General features: G+C 38.0%; 1 protein-coding gene across 5 annotated transcripts in view; it reads right to left on the reverse strand.

Annotated features, from left to right (window-relative positions):
• FNDC3A (fibronectin type III domain containing 3A) overlaps positions 1-16,999 on the reverse strand; it is a 120,944-nt gene that overhangs the window by 25,476 nt on the left and 78,469 nt on the right. For all 5 annotated transcript variants that reach the window (XM_061994572.1, XM_061994578.1, XM_061994563.1 and 2 more), the window contains 8 exons: positions 15,475-15,533; positions 9,058-9,215; positions 7,832-7,891; positions 5,861-5,999; positions 5,316-5,369; positions 4,605-4,729; positions 726-900; positions 40-126 (listed from right to left, as the gene is read on the reverse strand). In XM_061994572.1, the coding sequence (XP_061850556.1) occupies positions 40-126; positions 726-900; positions 4,605-4,729; positions 5,316-5,369; positions 5,861-5,999; positions 7,832-7,891; positions 9,058-9,215; positions 15,475-15,533 (857 nt within the window). The remainder of the gene's footprint in view (positions 1-39; positions 127-725; positions 901-4,604; positions 4,730-5,315; positions 5,370-5,860; positions 6,000-7,831; positions 7,892-9,057; positions 9,216-15,474; positions 15,534-16,999) is intronic.

Here is a 16,999-nt window from a genome sequence, read left to right on the forward strand (position 1 = left end):
GTGCAAACCCCCCTTACAAAATGTATGAAAACATCTTACCCTAAATTTATATTTTGTACTACGCCTTAAATTCTTCACTGTGTAGGTAAGATCATCACCATCATATTTTGGCTTGAAACCATATCCCTGCAGAATTAAACAGGATTATTTGCAACATTACATTTGCAGACTAGATCATGTAACATACTTGATATAAATACTGTTTCAGAACATAATTGTTATGCTCCTCTGACAAGGTAATAAGTTCACCTTCCTTGTGTAAACAAAAGATATTTTTTTAGATGAGCAAAATTAATTAACCATATTCTAATCAGGAAAATATCAGTAAAGAAAAACAAATACAGTGTCAACAGACATTATACCTAACACTTTCAAAGGGAAGAACAGGACTCATTTTAGAAAAGAGGTGGGTTAGGCTGAAAGAACATGGACAACATTTCATGATGCAATTACTTTGTCCCTTACAAGGCTTAACCTTCACATGTAAATTCAAAAACTTCAAAGTAATTTAAAAGTCTTTACAGGACTGGGACTGTCACAATGAAAAGGAGAAAGCTATGTGGCTTGGTCACAACAATGACAAGCATTTAGCTTAATTTCTGAAAATAACAGTTCTTTGTAGAATATTGTAGGAAAAGCAATCACTGTTACACTTAATACAGTAACATATTAAATACATACATTATAGTCTCTTTTCTTATTGAGAATAAGTACTCTAAACTTACTGAGTTCTCATCCTCCATCTCTAATATATATGAGATTCCTTCATCTGATGGTGTTCCTGAGGGTTTTGTCCACTGTAGAGATAACCAAGTAACTCCAGCATTAACCAGCGAAGGACTTGCTGGTGTGGTTGGGGCAGTGCCTGAGGTATGATACAGGACTTCTTCACTAAAACCACTGTTTAAAACAGACAGTATGTAAACTAACTAGATGCAATAATTAATATCTAGAAAAACATAATTGTTACTAAACACAGCTATGACAGTTTCTTGGAGATGTGCACAACTGGAAATCACAAGCTGGTACACACAGAAAACTTAACTTGCCCACGAGTCTGTCAGTAACAAAACATCTGAACAACGTCAACATGTTCATAATTGAAAAATTCCTTTGTATGATATAATTTCAATATTTTGATTTTTTTCAATATTAAGTCATTATTCTAAAATGGTAGAGTCCTATATGCAATAATGTACTGAGACTACAGTGTCCTTCCTATTCACAAAGAAAATACAAAGACATGAAAGCATTTATGGCAAGGTCTCAAGAAAAATGTTGTTTCTCAGGTGACAATGATGTTCCTCAGGTATACTGTGAAGTACTACTTTCTCTAGTGATATTTTGTATATCATAATAGAATAATAGCCTCATATTGAATGTTAAGCTATTTTAAGAGTTGCCAGTATGGAAGCCTTACTGTAGAACAAATGGAGTATACACCAGTGAATCTCTAATACAACTGTTATCTCTATCAGGTGATGTTTAGATATGGCTTGAAATGAAAATACAAATTAGTTACACAGAAGGACCTATTGTGAAACTGAGGGATGCAAAAGTCAGTAAATGTGTACTGTGCTTACACAGATGGTCTGATATGTATCCAGCCAGACTAAAAAATGCCACCTGTTCTCGGCTGGCATTTGCTGCTTCTACATCAGATCTGAAGAAATATTTACAGGCTTAAGAGCTAGTCCATTTTTTTTAACTGTATGAAGTCAATGTCAAGATGTAATTTTAAGCTAAAATTAGGCATTAGCTAAGTGAGCATCAAGAACCCCAGAAAATAAAATCAGCCATATGGCTTAACCAAGAGCAACAGTTAAATACCTCTGTGGCAGGATCTGAATTTCCTCAAAAATTTCAATACTTCAACTTCACTTTCTCTCTTTCCCAACCTACATTACTTGTAAGTTTCATTATGTTCTAAAATATTTTTGGCATTAAAAATATTAATAATAATTAAAAAAAATCTTACAGACAACACATTATCAAGAGTATCAGTAACACCCAAAGCAGACATACAATCTGTGAGGACATGCAGACTATGAAATAGATATAAAGTGTAAAACAAATGAAAACTTTCTAAAGTTGAGTGGAATAGTAATTTTCACACTCAAATCATATTAAAAAAAAGCAAGGATTATACAGGTAGGTGAGAGAAAGCATGAAGAGAGGCTAGACAAATACTAAGCCTTTAGCTATTCACAACATACTATCAAAAGAGTCACCTTACAAGCAAATATAAAGTAAAAAAACTCTACATCTCAAAAAGCTTTAATTTCTTTACTTGATTGGATGGCATCAAAATAAACCAAAATCAACTAAAAGAGTTGCAGTGATATGCACATTTGAATTACAATACTGTTTGCAGTACAATAATGTTACCTATCTTTTAAATATTTTACTTTTCCAGTTTTCTTTAGCCACTGTTTAAGTTAAATTAAAAAATATGAGTAACTCATAGATAAAATACCATTCTTGTGGCTATAATCCTTCAGACAAAATTCTGTCTCCAGATGCCTGAGGTTCTCAGCATTCTTCATAAGGAACAATCAAGCTCTCTAGCCTAACAAATATTATTTCAAGAGACTTCTTAATGAAGTAATATCATAGTGACAATAAAGTTCATCTTTGCAAGGCTATGAAATATTGATGTAAAAATCTATTCTGTGCAATTAGTTTCAGAAAGGTACTTAAATGACCAGTATCTTCTACTGGCTTGAGCTGCAGGAATCTAATATATGCAGGTAATTCCTAGAGGGTACATTTACATTAAGACATAAAAGAGGCACAGGAAGAGAGCCTGAGCACTGGACCCTGCTGAACTGCCACCTCAATCTCTTTATTTTTTTGAACAGTTCCAAATAAATCTCCTCAAGACAAAGTCCAGAGAATAATTCATTTCAAAAACATCATCCAGAAGTCAGTAACATAACAAAGACTGTGTTGGAGCACAATGAAAGTCATAGCCCCCTATAGTGTCCTCTGACAGTAGCCTGAAGCAGGTGCCTAAGGAAAGACATAGGAACAGGCACTATATGCGATGCACTCCCTGAGTACTCTCCAAAGCCTCCCAACACACCCCTCAGATCTCCTGTGGCAGCTTAGTTTTCACAGATTCAATAGTATGCAGAAAATTTCTTCTGCCCTGCAGAAGCCCAGCCCTAGCTCATTAAAAAATTCAAAACAAAGCTTGGTGTTCTCTAACTTAGGCAAAGTAACAATTAAAAGTAAGGATCACATATCCTAAGCATTTGGAAGCAGATCTGTAACTTCAAAAGAAGTCCATGAAATGGTAATGTCATATTCTGTCCATTTCTCAGGGTAACAGGAGACTAACGGACACTTTATATCACAGAATCACTGAATGGTAGGGGTTGGAAGGGACCTTTAGAGCATCATCTAGTCCAATCTCTCTGCTCAAGCAGGTCTGCCTAGATCAGGTCACACAGGAATGTGTCCAGGCAGGTTTTGAAAACCTCTGGAGAAGGAGACGCCACAGCCTCCCTGGACATATCCAAGTAATAGGATATTGCAAAGAGCACAATACAGAAACACCTATAGGTGGCAGTGTGGGTTCTGCCAGACTTCCTTCCTGTTCCAGCAGAGTTACTGACATCTCTCTACACTGTCATCACTAAAACTCTAAATTTAAGGAGGGCTGATAAGCCCTGGAAAATTGCTATACCACTTCAGGAACTATCTTAGGTCTAGCATCATGTCAAACCTCCCTGGAACATAGAGCAGCAAGGAGCATAGTAGGGAGATACTGTCTGGTTGGCACAGAGGCAGCACAAGTACTGCAGCCCATAAAAAGTATTCAATTCTGGCCCTTCGGCTGACTGGCTTATCTTTTAACATGATCCTTAGAATTTGAGTAGAAATGTTTATTATTTCAGACAGAAAAGCCACAATTGCACTGTGTGAGTCTCTACAATGTAGTGCTTAGCCAAAAAATTCTATTATGCAAGCAATAGGAAACATGTAGAAGGTAGTAACTTCAGTTGTCAGTGTAGGTCTACAAAGACTGAAGCTAAAAACCAGCACAGCCTGAGCTGATTTCATGAGAGAGCAGCCAGGCTGTCTGTGTCATGCTTGTGCTCCCCACTCCTAGGTGCATTGTTTACACGTCTGAGCATGTATACATGCGTGTTTGGGAAACGAAGCTAAGTCTAGCAGAAGCAGCTGTACTATCTGCTTCTAAGAGAGGCTGAGCTCTTATATGGTAAGTATGCATGTAACTTAGTGGTTGTGGTTGTAGCCATACCATGCCTGGGGTAAATGCTTTATGCTGGCAATCACAGAATAGTTGAGGTTGGAAGGGATCTCTGGAGGTAATTTCATCCAAGTTCCCCTGTTTGAGCACAGTCAGGTGGATCATAGTACACACGTTATTTGCAAATCTAATAATACACTGTGAATTAACTATGCAGTTGGACTAGGTGATCATTGTAGGTCCCTTCCAATTGAACTATTGTATATTCTATTTCACCCTATTTGGACAAAAGACTTGTTTTTCAATGCCATCATATATTTTTCCTAAACAAGCACACAGGCATGCATATGCATTCCACATTTCTGTACATAACCGTAGTATTTACCTCATTCCCACGTCATTTTTGGCTGCTAGCCTAAAGGTGTACCCCATTGCTGGTGATAGTTTAGTAATCCTATACTGCTTCTGTTGGCCATAATAACACTGGCAAAACTCTCCATTTCCTTTTCCCTGAAAAGGAATAAGTTAATCACATTATTTACCCTATTATATATGCATATATTAATTAAAGTAACACACAAATGTAAACTGATTTTTTTAGATGAAACATAACTCAAGAATCCTCCATATAGTGATGTAGCAGTATATGAAATTTTGTATATATATTGAATTAGAAGCTTTCTTCCTTCCTTTTAATTTCCCAGCTCCATGGGGTTGGAGGGAAAAAGACAGCTCAGGACAATTGTCCAGGTAGGGACTGAAAGATGCTTCTTGGGGCATAGTGGATCCACCTACTTCATACAAAAGAAAGACTCTTAAAGAAAAGTAATCCTTCAGTGTCAGCTCCTGAAAGAAGATTTGGACCACAAGTGAAAAAGCAACTATTAAGAGTGGCAGAATCACGTTGTTAAGATCTCATTATTTTATATTCCCCGAGAAATAAATTGAATAATAACCATATTTTTACTTCAGGAGTTACATATTTGTCATGTGTCTCTAGACACGAGCCACAATTTTTACACTTGATGCACAGTCCTATACAATTGCTTTAAAAAAAAATTACAACATTAAAAATAAAACAGAATAGCTTTCTTACTTCATCCCATTCCAGAAGGTAACTGTGGATTTTAGAACCATTATCGCAAGATGCCTGCAACAGAAAAAGAAGAAAACCAGAGCTTTAACTGGGTATCACACCACTTAGGGAAAAAATGCATGTATGAGACAAATCATGATAAGACCAGTGGAGGGCAAATGATGCTCCCCTTTTATGATTATTTCACTTGCTGTGGTGGTTTAGCCAGGTGTCCACCAAGTCACAAAATCACTCCCCCTCCTAAACTGGACAGGAGAGAGAGAGAAATACAGTAAATGGCTTGTGAGTTGAGATAAGGATTGAGAGATCACTCAGCAATTAGCATCATGGGCAAAACAGACTCAACTTAGGAAGAAAAAGGTTTGATTTAATAAAGGAACAATAAGAGCAGGGAGATGAGACATAAAACTGAATCTTAAAAACATCTCCCCCCACTCCTTCTTCTTCCCAGGTTTACTTCAATGAACTGGCATTTTATTGACAAGTCTGAAACAATTCTGAAGACTTCAAAGTATTTGTTTTAAAGGCTGTTGGGCAATTCTTACCTTCCACTGCAGAGTTAGAGAATTTTTGGTCCGATTAGTTATCCTGGGTATATTTGGAGTATCAGGTTCACAACTTGTTGTGGTAAAACTCTCTGCTTCTGAAGGGCTCCCCTTCACACAATTGCATTCTACTTGGACTCTAAAGTGGAATAGAGTCAATAACGTTTTGCTTCAAGATCTGTATATGCAGTTTCGAAAGAAAACTGAGTATTCAGAACTAAGTTACTGCCTTGTTACGTCATTACTGAAATATCACTGTTACAAATAAGTAACTAGGGGAAGCATCTTAGTCAATAGAAGCAACGTGAAAGAAAAGTCTTTTATTTTGAATGTACATCATTACCATCAGTCAGCTTCAGTCTCACAATTACCTTTGAAATATGTCTGTTATTTGCTGTACTTAGGTTGGGAAATAATGGTAACATCTTGCAGGCTCACTATCTGTTGTAGACATATTGATATGGATAATTATTCTTGAGCAAGCACTTTCATCAGATCAACACAATGAGGCTGTTGATATCTTTTAGAGTATTCTCTGCACTCCTTCAAGACCTTGCCGAGTCTATGCTCTGTCCTTTCCTTTAGGAAGGCTATGAATTAACTCTCATGTACTTCAGAAGACTGAATTCTTGCTTCTGTCTCAAAGAGAAATGGTCTGTTTTTCTAATAGTTTGCCTTGAAAGGAAAATACAGGATTATCTTCTGACCTCTCCTGGACTCCCAGCTGTGTAGCTATGTCTTGTCTTTTCCTTGGGTGAATAGGCACATTATTTTCTTCTGATTCATCTGTTCCTTTGAAATTAAAAAGTAAAACCCCAAAAAACTTTTTTTCCTCTGATCCCTGGGTATAAGACCTGGGCTGCCTGCTTAGGAAGATACAAAAGTCCTTATATCATCTTGCGGTACGAATAGAGAGCCACAAGAAATTTGGCTTTGTATATTTCATTAACAGGGAAAGGGAGACATTTGAACAGTGTCTAAAGTTGCACACAAAGTTGTTTTTGCTTTCATACAGTTGCAAATATCTGTCAGTTATCCTCATAATTTAGTCTTTCTGGTCTTCATTGATTTTGGGCAGTGTTCACACTGGTCGAATTCCATTTAGGAAGAGCTTAGATGGGTAAGCCACCTATTCCCATGTATTGTCTACAACCAGAAGAACTAAGCAAGAAAGAATCTGAATGTAGCCTGATAAAAAAGGACTTACACAGGAAAAAAAAGTCCTAAACTCTGACCATTATGCTCCAGGCATTTTTAACTTAAACATTGTTGGGTGAAGTGGATAAACACTTCTAAAAATAGGAACAAAGTCACAATAAAACACTTGCATATAAAAGAGCTTTGGGTCAATTTACATTCATCCTTTTCCTGAACCTGTGCTGCAGGCCCTGTAGGAGTCTACATCGTATGAGGGCTGTGGTAAGAACTCTCTTTTGCTTCCAGTTTGGCAACCAGGCCAATATCCTGGAAAACAACACTAGGAGGTGAGGACTATTTCACGTTGACAACCAGGAACATAGTTTTCCATTTTTTCAATCCTATGCTATTTCTTCAGAATGACATACTCAAGCAGCAAAATCTGCTAGAAGGGTAGAATTACACTGAGCTGATGGAATATTCTGTAAAGCATATGCAGTCAGATTCACTGGTCTACTGGTGTAAAGCAAAAGCAGCATAAGGTGACCTTCAGGTGGGCAGTAGTGAGCATCTTCCTGTAGCAGGTACTTTGTTGCTTGTGGAAAACTGAGAAAAAACAAGCAGTATTTGTGCCTGTCTCAATAGGCAGAAAAAGGTCCCTGTGCTGGCATGAAAGAGGATGAGTGTTGCATGGAGGCCGGACTGAGTGGTCAGCTAAGCCAAAAATGTTGATTTGTGACTCAAAGGAGGGTGAGAAGTGATAAAGACAATCTGTAAAGACTTACGCAAATACACAGCTACAATGAAACTTTTAACACATTAATGAATACTCACTTTGCATGGTAATCAGTTGCTGGCCTGAGATCATTTACAGTAACTTTATTTTCTTCTCCACTGGAAAGAGATATGGTTTTGTTTAAGAGACTGCTTCAGAATCTCATACATTTATAAAAGACACATATCATCTAACCCATTCACCTAACACCCCTCCTAGGAAATGGATTTGCTAAATTTGTCTCTGTTGTCACATACAGTAAAATGTAAACACATTTATATTTGAATTTTAGAGACTTCTTGTGTTTGATTCCTGTTCTTTTGCCTTGATGGTTTTGGGGCTTTTTGTTATTGTTTTGTTTGGGTTTTTTACAAAGAATATTTATTTCCCTCTTTACTCAGCAAGGCCAGCTACATGTGTATGGATATAAGCTATTGCACAAACAACATCAAAGTACTGTGCCCCACAGAAGTTCAGTTCAGCCTTGCACAAATGAGTATCTAAAACTGTACAAAGCTACATATATCTACTTGTTAGAGCCTAGAGAACAGAAAAGGGACCTAAGTAATATTAGTTTGCTTTTGCTGACATCAGCTTATATTAGCAAAGCTCATTTCTTCTCCTCTAGTTTCTAAAACAGGGTTGACTATCCATGTAAGACAGAAAACCATGGAAGATGACTAAGATAAATTAGCTAGATACAGAGGCTTGTAACTCTTAGAAAGCTGTACACCCTTAATGGTGTATTTTTAATCTTACTTATTTTACTAAATGGTAAATTTTACTGTTATATTTCTCCAAGTTCAAAAAAACTGATTGAAAACCATTGTGTTTGGAATGAAAGAACTGAAGAGTTTTGTTTTGCTGCCTCTGGAGCTGTGCTCTGTGTGAATCTACTTTTTTTTCATGAGACTATCTCTTAGCAAGAGCATTTCAAGGAAGGGAGGAATAACCTTACTGTGTGCAAAAGCACATGGTGAAGTAAACTACAAACACAATTTGTATTTCTCAATACTTGAGAACCTAGTGCAATAGGATTTAATGCAGATAAGTGATTTTAAAACATGCCTCAAATCTAAGAACAAAGTCTTTATGTTCCAATTGATATCAGAGACTTTAGTAATAAACAAGAACCAATTCTACTGAAAAAAAAGTTCATTTCAAATCAGAAGTTGCACAAAACTGCTACTTATTTAAAGCTGTGGAAAACAGGCAGATTTTTAATGAAGCTTTAAGTCACAACATTAAATGTAACAGCAATTAACTAAAAAAAAGGAACACTTACACGTATACAGTTTTGTACTTTCCATCTTTCCCATTATTTGAAATCATCACTTCGTAAGTATAAACCTCTGGTATGTCATTCTTGTCAGACTCTTCTCTGGTGTCACTGGATGGAGGGGACCACATAAGCAATGCTGTTCTTGCCTGAATGTCTGATACCTGTAGAAATACAACTTTTGAGATCTCTGCCATTTAAATGTGATTGTGTATAAATGCTGCTTTGCCACAAAGGTCTAAAAATGAGAGTGGAAAATCGTATAACTGTTAGAGTATTTATATGGATATAAAGCTACTATTATTTACAGATGAAATCAATCTAGAAGGGTAAGAAATGTCATGAGAAAATTGCAACTCTAGGGCATAGGGCTGAGTGCAAAGGAACTTCCAAGTACTGAATGCCACCTAGTGGGTTACATAAAAATGAAATCTATCATTTGTAAAGCAGAAGAGATGGCAAGTATATATTGTGAAATCAGTCATTTCATTAAATGATGATGTTTCAAGCACTGGCACTATGATTTTTTTAATATTTTCTTGTTGACTTGGTTTTCTCATGAAATATACAGAAGCTCAAGAATTTCTCCTGAATGGATGGCATTACTGTAATGGGTACATAAAGAAACTTGGCTTTGGGCATTCAATTTTAGCTGTGACAGGTAGACTTACCCATTAGATTAGAACCTATTTGGTTAACTACCCAAGCATATCTTTTTTTCTCATTAGGATACTAATAGGGATATAAATAGCTAAGGCTCTAACCTAGTACTCTCTAAAGGAACAGAATATCAGAATGTATCTCATAATGTACTTTGTGCTCAGGTGCTCACAAGTTCTACATATATATACACACATGTATACAGGCAACATCCCACAGACTTCCTGGTGTGGTGCTTGCCTGCAGAGCCCAACCTTTGTGGAAAGGCCTAGATAACAATATTTGGTATGACAGAAACAGGAGTATAAACAGTGTGTGTGAATGCAACACCTCGCAGACACTCCTGAAACAAAAAAGTAATCGGTTTTAGAAGTATAAAAGCAGCATTAAAATTTCTAACGGGTTAAAAATGCTGGAGTGCAACAGAGCAATGATCAAAAGCTGGTCTGAGGGTGTGAGAAATGGCCCTGCCATGACTGCTGCCTCCCTCAAGGCCTGACACATGCTGTGAGCAGCCGCAGTCCAGCTGGTGCAGTTCAGGGCGCAGTAGGCACAGACTCACAGCCAGGACGGGCATGTGTGACCTGGTGAAGGACTTTCTCAATGGCCTGGGGATTAGCAGATTGTACAGAACAATGGATTTTAGGGTATAACATATCGTTACATGCAAAGTTAAAGCACCCACACTCCGAGAAGAGTGAGTGTTGCCTGAAACCCACACACGCTGCAAGGGGCTGGGATGCTCAGAGGTCGGTATTAGGGCTGGTGCTGTTTAAAAGCTTTGTCGGTGAGACGGACAGTGGGACCGAGTGCACCCTCAGTGAATTTGTCCATGCCATCAAGCTGTGTGGTGTGGTCAACACGATGGACGGAAGGGATGGCATCCAGAGGGACAGGGACAGGTGTAGGAGGTGAAGCTCTGCAAACCATATGAAGTTCAACAAGGCCAAGTGCAAGGCTCTGCACGCAGGTCAAGGCAATTCCAAGCACATGTACAGCCAGGCAATGAGTGCCTTGAGAGCAGTGCTGTGGAGGACTTGGGGGTCTTGGCTGATGAGCTCAATATGACCTAGTCAAGTGTGCTTGCAGCTCAGAAAGCCACTGTATCCCGGGTTGCAACAATAGAAGCAAGACCAGAAGGATGAGGGAGGCAATTCTGTCCCTCTAAGTCCATTCTAGTGAGACTCCACCTGCAGTACTGCATCCAGTTTTGGGGCTTCCAACACAAGAAACACATAGACCTGCTGGAGAACCCAGAACAACCCATGTTCCCTGCCCCCTTGCACTGCTCTGGGGGAAAAGATTGAGAAAACCATGAGTATTTAATCCCAGGAAGAAGGGAGGAGGAAGGTGTTTTTAAGATTTAGGTTTATTTATCATTATCCTATTCTGATTTGATTGATACTAAATTAAATTATTTTTTCCCCAAGTCGAGTCTGTTTAGCCTGTAACAGTAATTGCTGAGTAATCTCTGTCCTTATCTCCACCCATGAGCCTTTCATTATATATGTCCTGCTGAGGAGAGGAGCGATAGAGCAGCTTGGTGGGCATCTGGCATCCAGTCAGGGTCAATCCACCACACATCTCACTAGAACATTAAAAGATTAGAGGTTTCAACTATTCAGTACAGAGAAAGCAGAAAGAGTAGGAGGGAGAGCAAAGATAACATTACAGACTACAGAGTAACAGATAACTCAGAGGACTTTGACTAGCAAAATTAAACCCAGAGCATTAGTGTAAATCATTACGTATCAACAAGCGTTAACAGAGAACAGGGGAAAATGTTCTTTAAGTCTCAGGATGAAAAAATTGTTATCCCATGTTGCTCCCCCAGGGCAATGTTTGTTGGTCAAGCAAATCTTCCATAAGCCTTCTAAAATAACAGACAACTGCTAACACAATGAAGTAACTGTAACACAATGAAGTAGTGTTATGTACCAAGCTAAAAATCAGTGACTATGTAGGTTGTTCTGGTTGTTTTACTTTGGGCAAACAGGGCATGTAACTAAAGAATACTATGAGGAGCTGAAGCTTTGATGTGGCAAATTTGCCAAGACTTAAAAGCAAGTCAGTGGAATTGAACATGATCAGAAATGCAAAATGAAAAGTATTCACAGAGATTTGAAATTATGGACATGCTAATGGTGCATAAAAAGCTGCAATATACAAAATATATAAAAACTATATAAATTCTCTATACATACACATGCTCACATGGGGGAAAAGGTAGAAATCTGTTAGTCTATAAGCTATGACATGAACTGAATTTACAAGTTACACGATTCAATGAAACAAAACCAGTTAAGAGGATTAAAGACAAAAGATATATATTAAAAAAAAGGAGAAAGTCTATCAGGAAAGCTCCAAGTCAGGCACTGCTCTGTTATTGCTGGATGGAGAAGTTAAAAGTTGTAAAATGTTATTTCCATTCTGCATTTGCAACGAGGCAGAAATCTGTATCTACTTTATGTAATCCCTGTTGCTGGACTACAAAATTCACAACCCGCACCGAAGTCACTTGGCTCAGTAGATGGTACCCACTGAAACTGAGATGTATGCAATAAAGCAGGTGGTCAGGTTAAACCACTGGCTCCCCATCAGTGATGTGTATTCACATTAAAGCAAGAAGTTGCAAGAAGCCAACCCTAAACTAGTAAACGCTGCTAAGGAGCAGTAGGAAGTGAACTACCTGTGGTACAAGAGGCAGATACCTAAGGTTGAGGAGATGAGGCTCATGGGCAGAACAACTACAAGGTTTTACTCTTTGGCTGGGATAAAAGTTGGAAATAATTCCAACCCTGTGCCTCATATACCTGAATCCCACTGAAGTTGCTACCTTCTTTTCTGCAACCCCAGAGAATGACTCGGGGAGTGTGGGGTCCACAGATACAGCTCGTGCATGACAGGTCAGTAATCAGGCAAAAAGAGGACAGGTAGTAGAAGCAGGACTGGAGTAACATCAAGGTTATTCTTCTGGAATGACACTCAGTATGATGTTACCTACTTCATAGGTTCTGAAGCTTTTCAGTGTGAGTATTTTCAACCACTCTCAGTTTCTAAAGGGTTTTTTTTTTTAAATTGCTGTTGCAAGCACCAACAAGAGAGAATCAGAGAATGCAACCCAAATTCTTTTCAACTTGTTTATAAAACATTCAGTACTGTTTTTCAGATTCAACTTCCAGCCAAGGGGATGACTCTTAAAGACAAGGGAAGGTTCAGCAACATGCTTCCTCACAGGACTATTAATAAGGAACAAATGCAAAGTTTTAAAAGATTAAGAATTGCTAAAATACAGAATTCCTGTAAAAAACTTTTCCCTATTGTTTACATGCAATATGGCAGTTTTAGATTACATCAACATATACTGTTTTAACACAAAACTCCAGCTTCGTATGATGAAAGCAAATGATAGTAATTAATGACAGTAATTATTTCTTCTCTAAGAAAAAAATATTCAATATCATCCTTTATCCTTAATGTTCAATAATCCCAGGATTTGACTTTTTGAGCACTAGCCAAAGTTCCAATATGGAAAAGAATTACTAAAATTTCAGAAATTCCCATCTGTTCTCAAGCACAAAAAACTAGCATTTTCAAAAAACCTTTGCAGCATAACGAGGAAAAGTCCTTTTGAAGAACAAAGATTAAGATCAGAAGAATCCACTATTCTGAGGTGCCTAGAGACACTCAAGAGTGGCTTTTTCAGAAGGCTTGGCATTACTTATTTGTATTAGTTATATTCTGTATACGTATCCAAGCAGCTGCAATTGATTTTGCTTGCAGCTTTGAGCACCGTGTGCTTCTGCAAAGCAGAGTACACAAGTCAGGCTCTAGCACTGAGAAAACCAAGAGGTGGGCACGTCTTCATTAGCAGTCCAGCTTGCAAAAGCAAATCTCATTAACTATACTGCACATGTCATATGGGTCAAACAAAAAAGCAGTTTTACCATATGCAAACTGGGTTGCATGTACATCACATTCCAAAGGCCCACAAGCATATACAGAACATGCATGAACCACAAAATATGATGCCTTCCTCAGGGATTTACATGCTCTATAACCAGCCTACAAATTCTGAGCTCCTATTGCCTCTCTTTTACTTGTGCCTTTTCAAGTCCTCGTCTTCTTGCTTGCTTTGTTTTTTGGTTCATGGGCATGATAGCTGGTGGAGACTGCTCAAGTGCTGAGGACTCAGCATGGTGCATCTGCAGAACGACTCCAGCTTACATCTGGGTATAAAAAGCTCAAAACCTCCTTAAGTACACAGGAAAAAAGTATTTCCTAATGTTCAGAGAGAACCTCCTGTGTTTCAGTGTATCTCCACTGCCTCTGGTCCTGATGCTGCGCATACTGAAAAGAGCCTGGCTCCATCCTCTCTGCATTCACCCTGCAGATACCTAGACACATTGGTAAGATCTCCCCTGAGCCTTCGCCAGGCTAAATAGTCCCAAGCTCTCCCAGCCTCTCCTCACCAGGCTGTAAAGCAACATATGAAAGAAGAATCATGACTGAGTCACTAAAACCAGGACCAGGTTGTCTGAGAGGCGAAGGGGAAAAGGTATATAGCTGATGAATGGCAATGCTGGAAGTCTGATCATCATTCCATCTGATCCCTCTTCAATCTCTTTTCTCTGTATGTCCTTCCTTCCATATAAGTTTTCTTTTCTTTATGTGAACCTGCCTGGATGCGTTCCTGTGTCACCTGATGGAGGTGAATCTGCTTGAGCAGGGGGTGGGACTGGATGATCTCTAGAGGTCCTTTCCTATCCTGACCATTCCATGATTTCTGTGTGTGCATGTGTGGTGTGGCAAGCTGAGGACTGACAATAAAAACCAAGGTGTCTGAAGAAGGAGGTGATTGACTTGACAAACCCATGGCAAGTTCCTCCTGAAGTTTCAGTTTCATGGACTTTTTGTAGTTTACAATAGGGAGCACAGATTGTTTCCATCATGCAAGCTGGTGAACTGAAAACTGAGGTGTGGATTTTTGGAAAAGCTGTGTAAACCATCACAGAAAAGTAAGGACTAGGGAAGGTCCAGATGGTGAAAGAAAAGAACACAAGCCTGCTCTAAAATGCAAGGAACTACTGAATTTGGCAACAGTGCTTTACAGAGTATTTACTCAGAATTATGAATTACAGTTTTACAAACTGAAAAGAAATTGGTAGATTTTCAAGCAGGTCAGTAAGAAGCCCACAGCTGACAGTCACCTTCCTTGGTGAATTTTGTCTCACCTGTAGGTGCCAGAGACACTTTAAGAGAAATCTGCCGTAATTTTTATTTACTTTTCAAATAAACTTTTTAAAACCGTTATTTTTGGTGAGGTTTCCAAAACCTTGCCAGGTATCTTTCATGCCTAGAGATATCTGATGTGCAAAATTGTTTCCTGAACAGTTAAAATGAAATATTACAGGAAACTCATAACAGATTTTATAGTAAGACGTGATGTTAAGTATCATCATTACATTACTGGCAACGTTACAAGCTCTTTCTGTGTATGTTTTTTGTAATTCTGTTAATACGAAGATTTCACAGAGTGGCCAAGAAGAACAATTCCACAGAAGTATGAAGACAATTTTAGCTTCATAAATGTTAATATACTAAAAATTACTTTGGTCATTTACATTTCAGTGACAGGAAGTTAGCCAAGTTTTCTTTAGCACAGGAATTTAAAGATCTTAAAACTTGGAGGAGAAAGGAGGTGTAAATGTGTAAAACAGCAACAGATACATTCTGATTTTCTGGAAAGTGTTATTTACTTACCACTGGCTTGGCTATATTAGAAAGAAGTGCTTCAAGTGCTTTTGTTTCTTCATCCTTTTCTTAAAAAACAAAATCAAAGCAGACAAAAAGCACTCGTGAATATTGTTCAGTAACTTTACAGTGAAACAGCTCTTCAAATTTGACCACTGCACATAGACTAATGTATTTATAAGACAGAACATGTTGCAACTTGATTCACCTGGGGCAACATAAAACCACAAAAGCTCCCAAAGAAGTTGTTCATATAAAACTATTTCTAGATCTGTTCTATGATTAATGAAATACAGAAAGCCTGGTCATCACTTATTAACAACGACTTTAAACAAACTACTGCTCTGGAGAACTTAAGCTCTTGGCTATTTCCTGTAGATTTCTCTCTGGATATTGATGCAGTCAAGTTACATCAGTTTAAACGTTATTGCATATTAGTTGGAAGACTACTAGTAACACCGTTGGCTGCCCTCAATCACAAAGGCAAACCTTAAGTTAGCCTTCAGTTACATCCCAGGCAAAGAATCCAAGGTGTTTTGTTTCAGCTGAAGGTATAGCTGATCTTTAAGACGACTCACAGTTTATACCAAGTGTTATATGTGCTTTCTCACACACAATATTACAATTTTATTCTCTCAACACTGTAAGCAGACAAGCTACTTGATTTTGAAGGTGTGGTCAGGCATTTTTAATTCACTTCACCTGCCTTAAACTAAAAAGGAAAAATAAAAGAAAAACAAAGCCTGATTTCAAAAAAAAAAAAACAGAGGTAAAATCCATTTACAACTTTACATTTCTAAAAAGACTGATGTTGTTGAAACTCATTAAATGTATTTCCAACTTCTCTTTGTTATCACATGCCTAAGTCAAAGAACATTATTTTTCCAAGTGTCTCCTGAATGAAATAGTTTTGAAAAGTGGATTTTCCCATTTTCCATATAAAATCCTTCTATGGAACTGTTAACAAAATTTTCGTGACGTATGTAAGCAACAGTACATGTTATCACCTGTGCATTGGTAAAGTTATCTCACAGATAAATACTAACAGAGAGTAAACTGAAGTCAAGACAAATGCCACTCTGGAACTATGGTGATAAGTGTTCATTCGTGTTTGGGGTGACAGTTCCCAACTTTTGAATTCAGGTTATATCTGAAAGGTGTCCCTTGCTTTCACAGGGTATCATCACATGTTTTAAACAGCTCTTGTAAGTTGAGATTTCCTGGTCTTGGTCAGATACACCTTTTTCCACAATCTTTTTGGTTTACAGCAATCTAATATACATTGGCACAAAACCATCATCTCAGAGCAAACTCACTGAGTTGAGAAAAATCATGGTTTATTTCCCTCAGCATCACTAGTTATAGCTTCCTATTCTGAGAAAGCTGGCTTATGACAAGTCTTTGACGTTGTGTTTTGAATCTGAAGTGCTATGCCAGTGACCTAAAAGTTGCATAGTGACACCTCAACAGATCTGATGACAGTATGACCAAGACTTAATAAATTCAGTCCATTTATGAGATCAAAAGCCTTGCA

The sequence above is a fragment of the Colius striatus genome, chromosome 1, assembly GCF_028858725.1.
Source record: "Colius striatus isolate bColStr4 chromosome 1, bColStr4.1.hap1, whole genome shotgun sequence".
Taxonomy (NCBI): domain Eukaryota; kingdom Metazoa; phylum Chordata; class Aves; order Coliiformes; family Coliidae; genus Colius; species Colius striatus.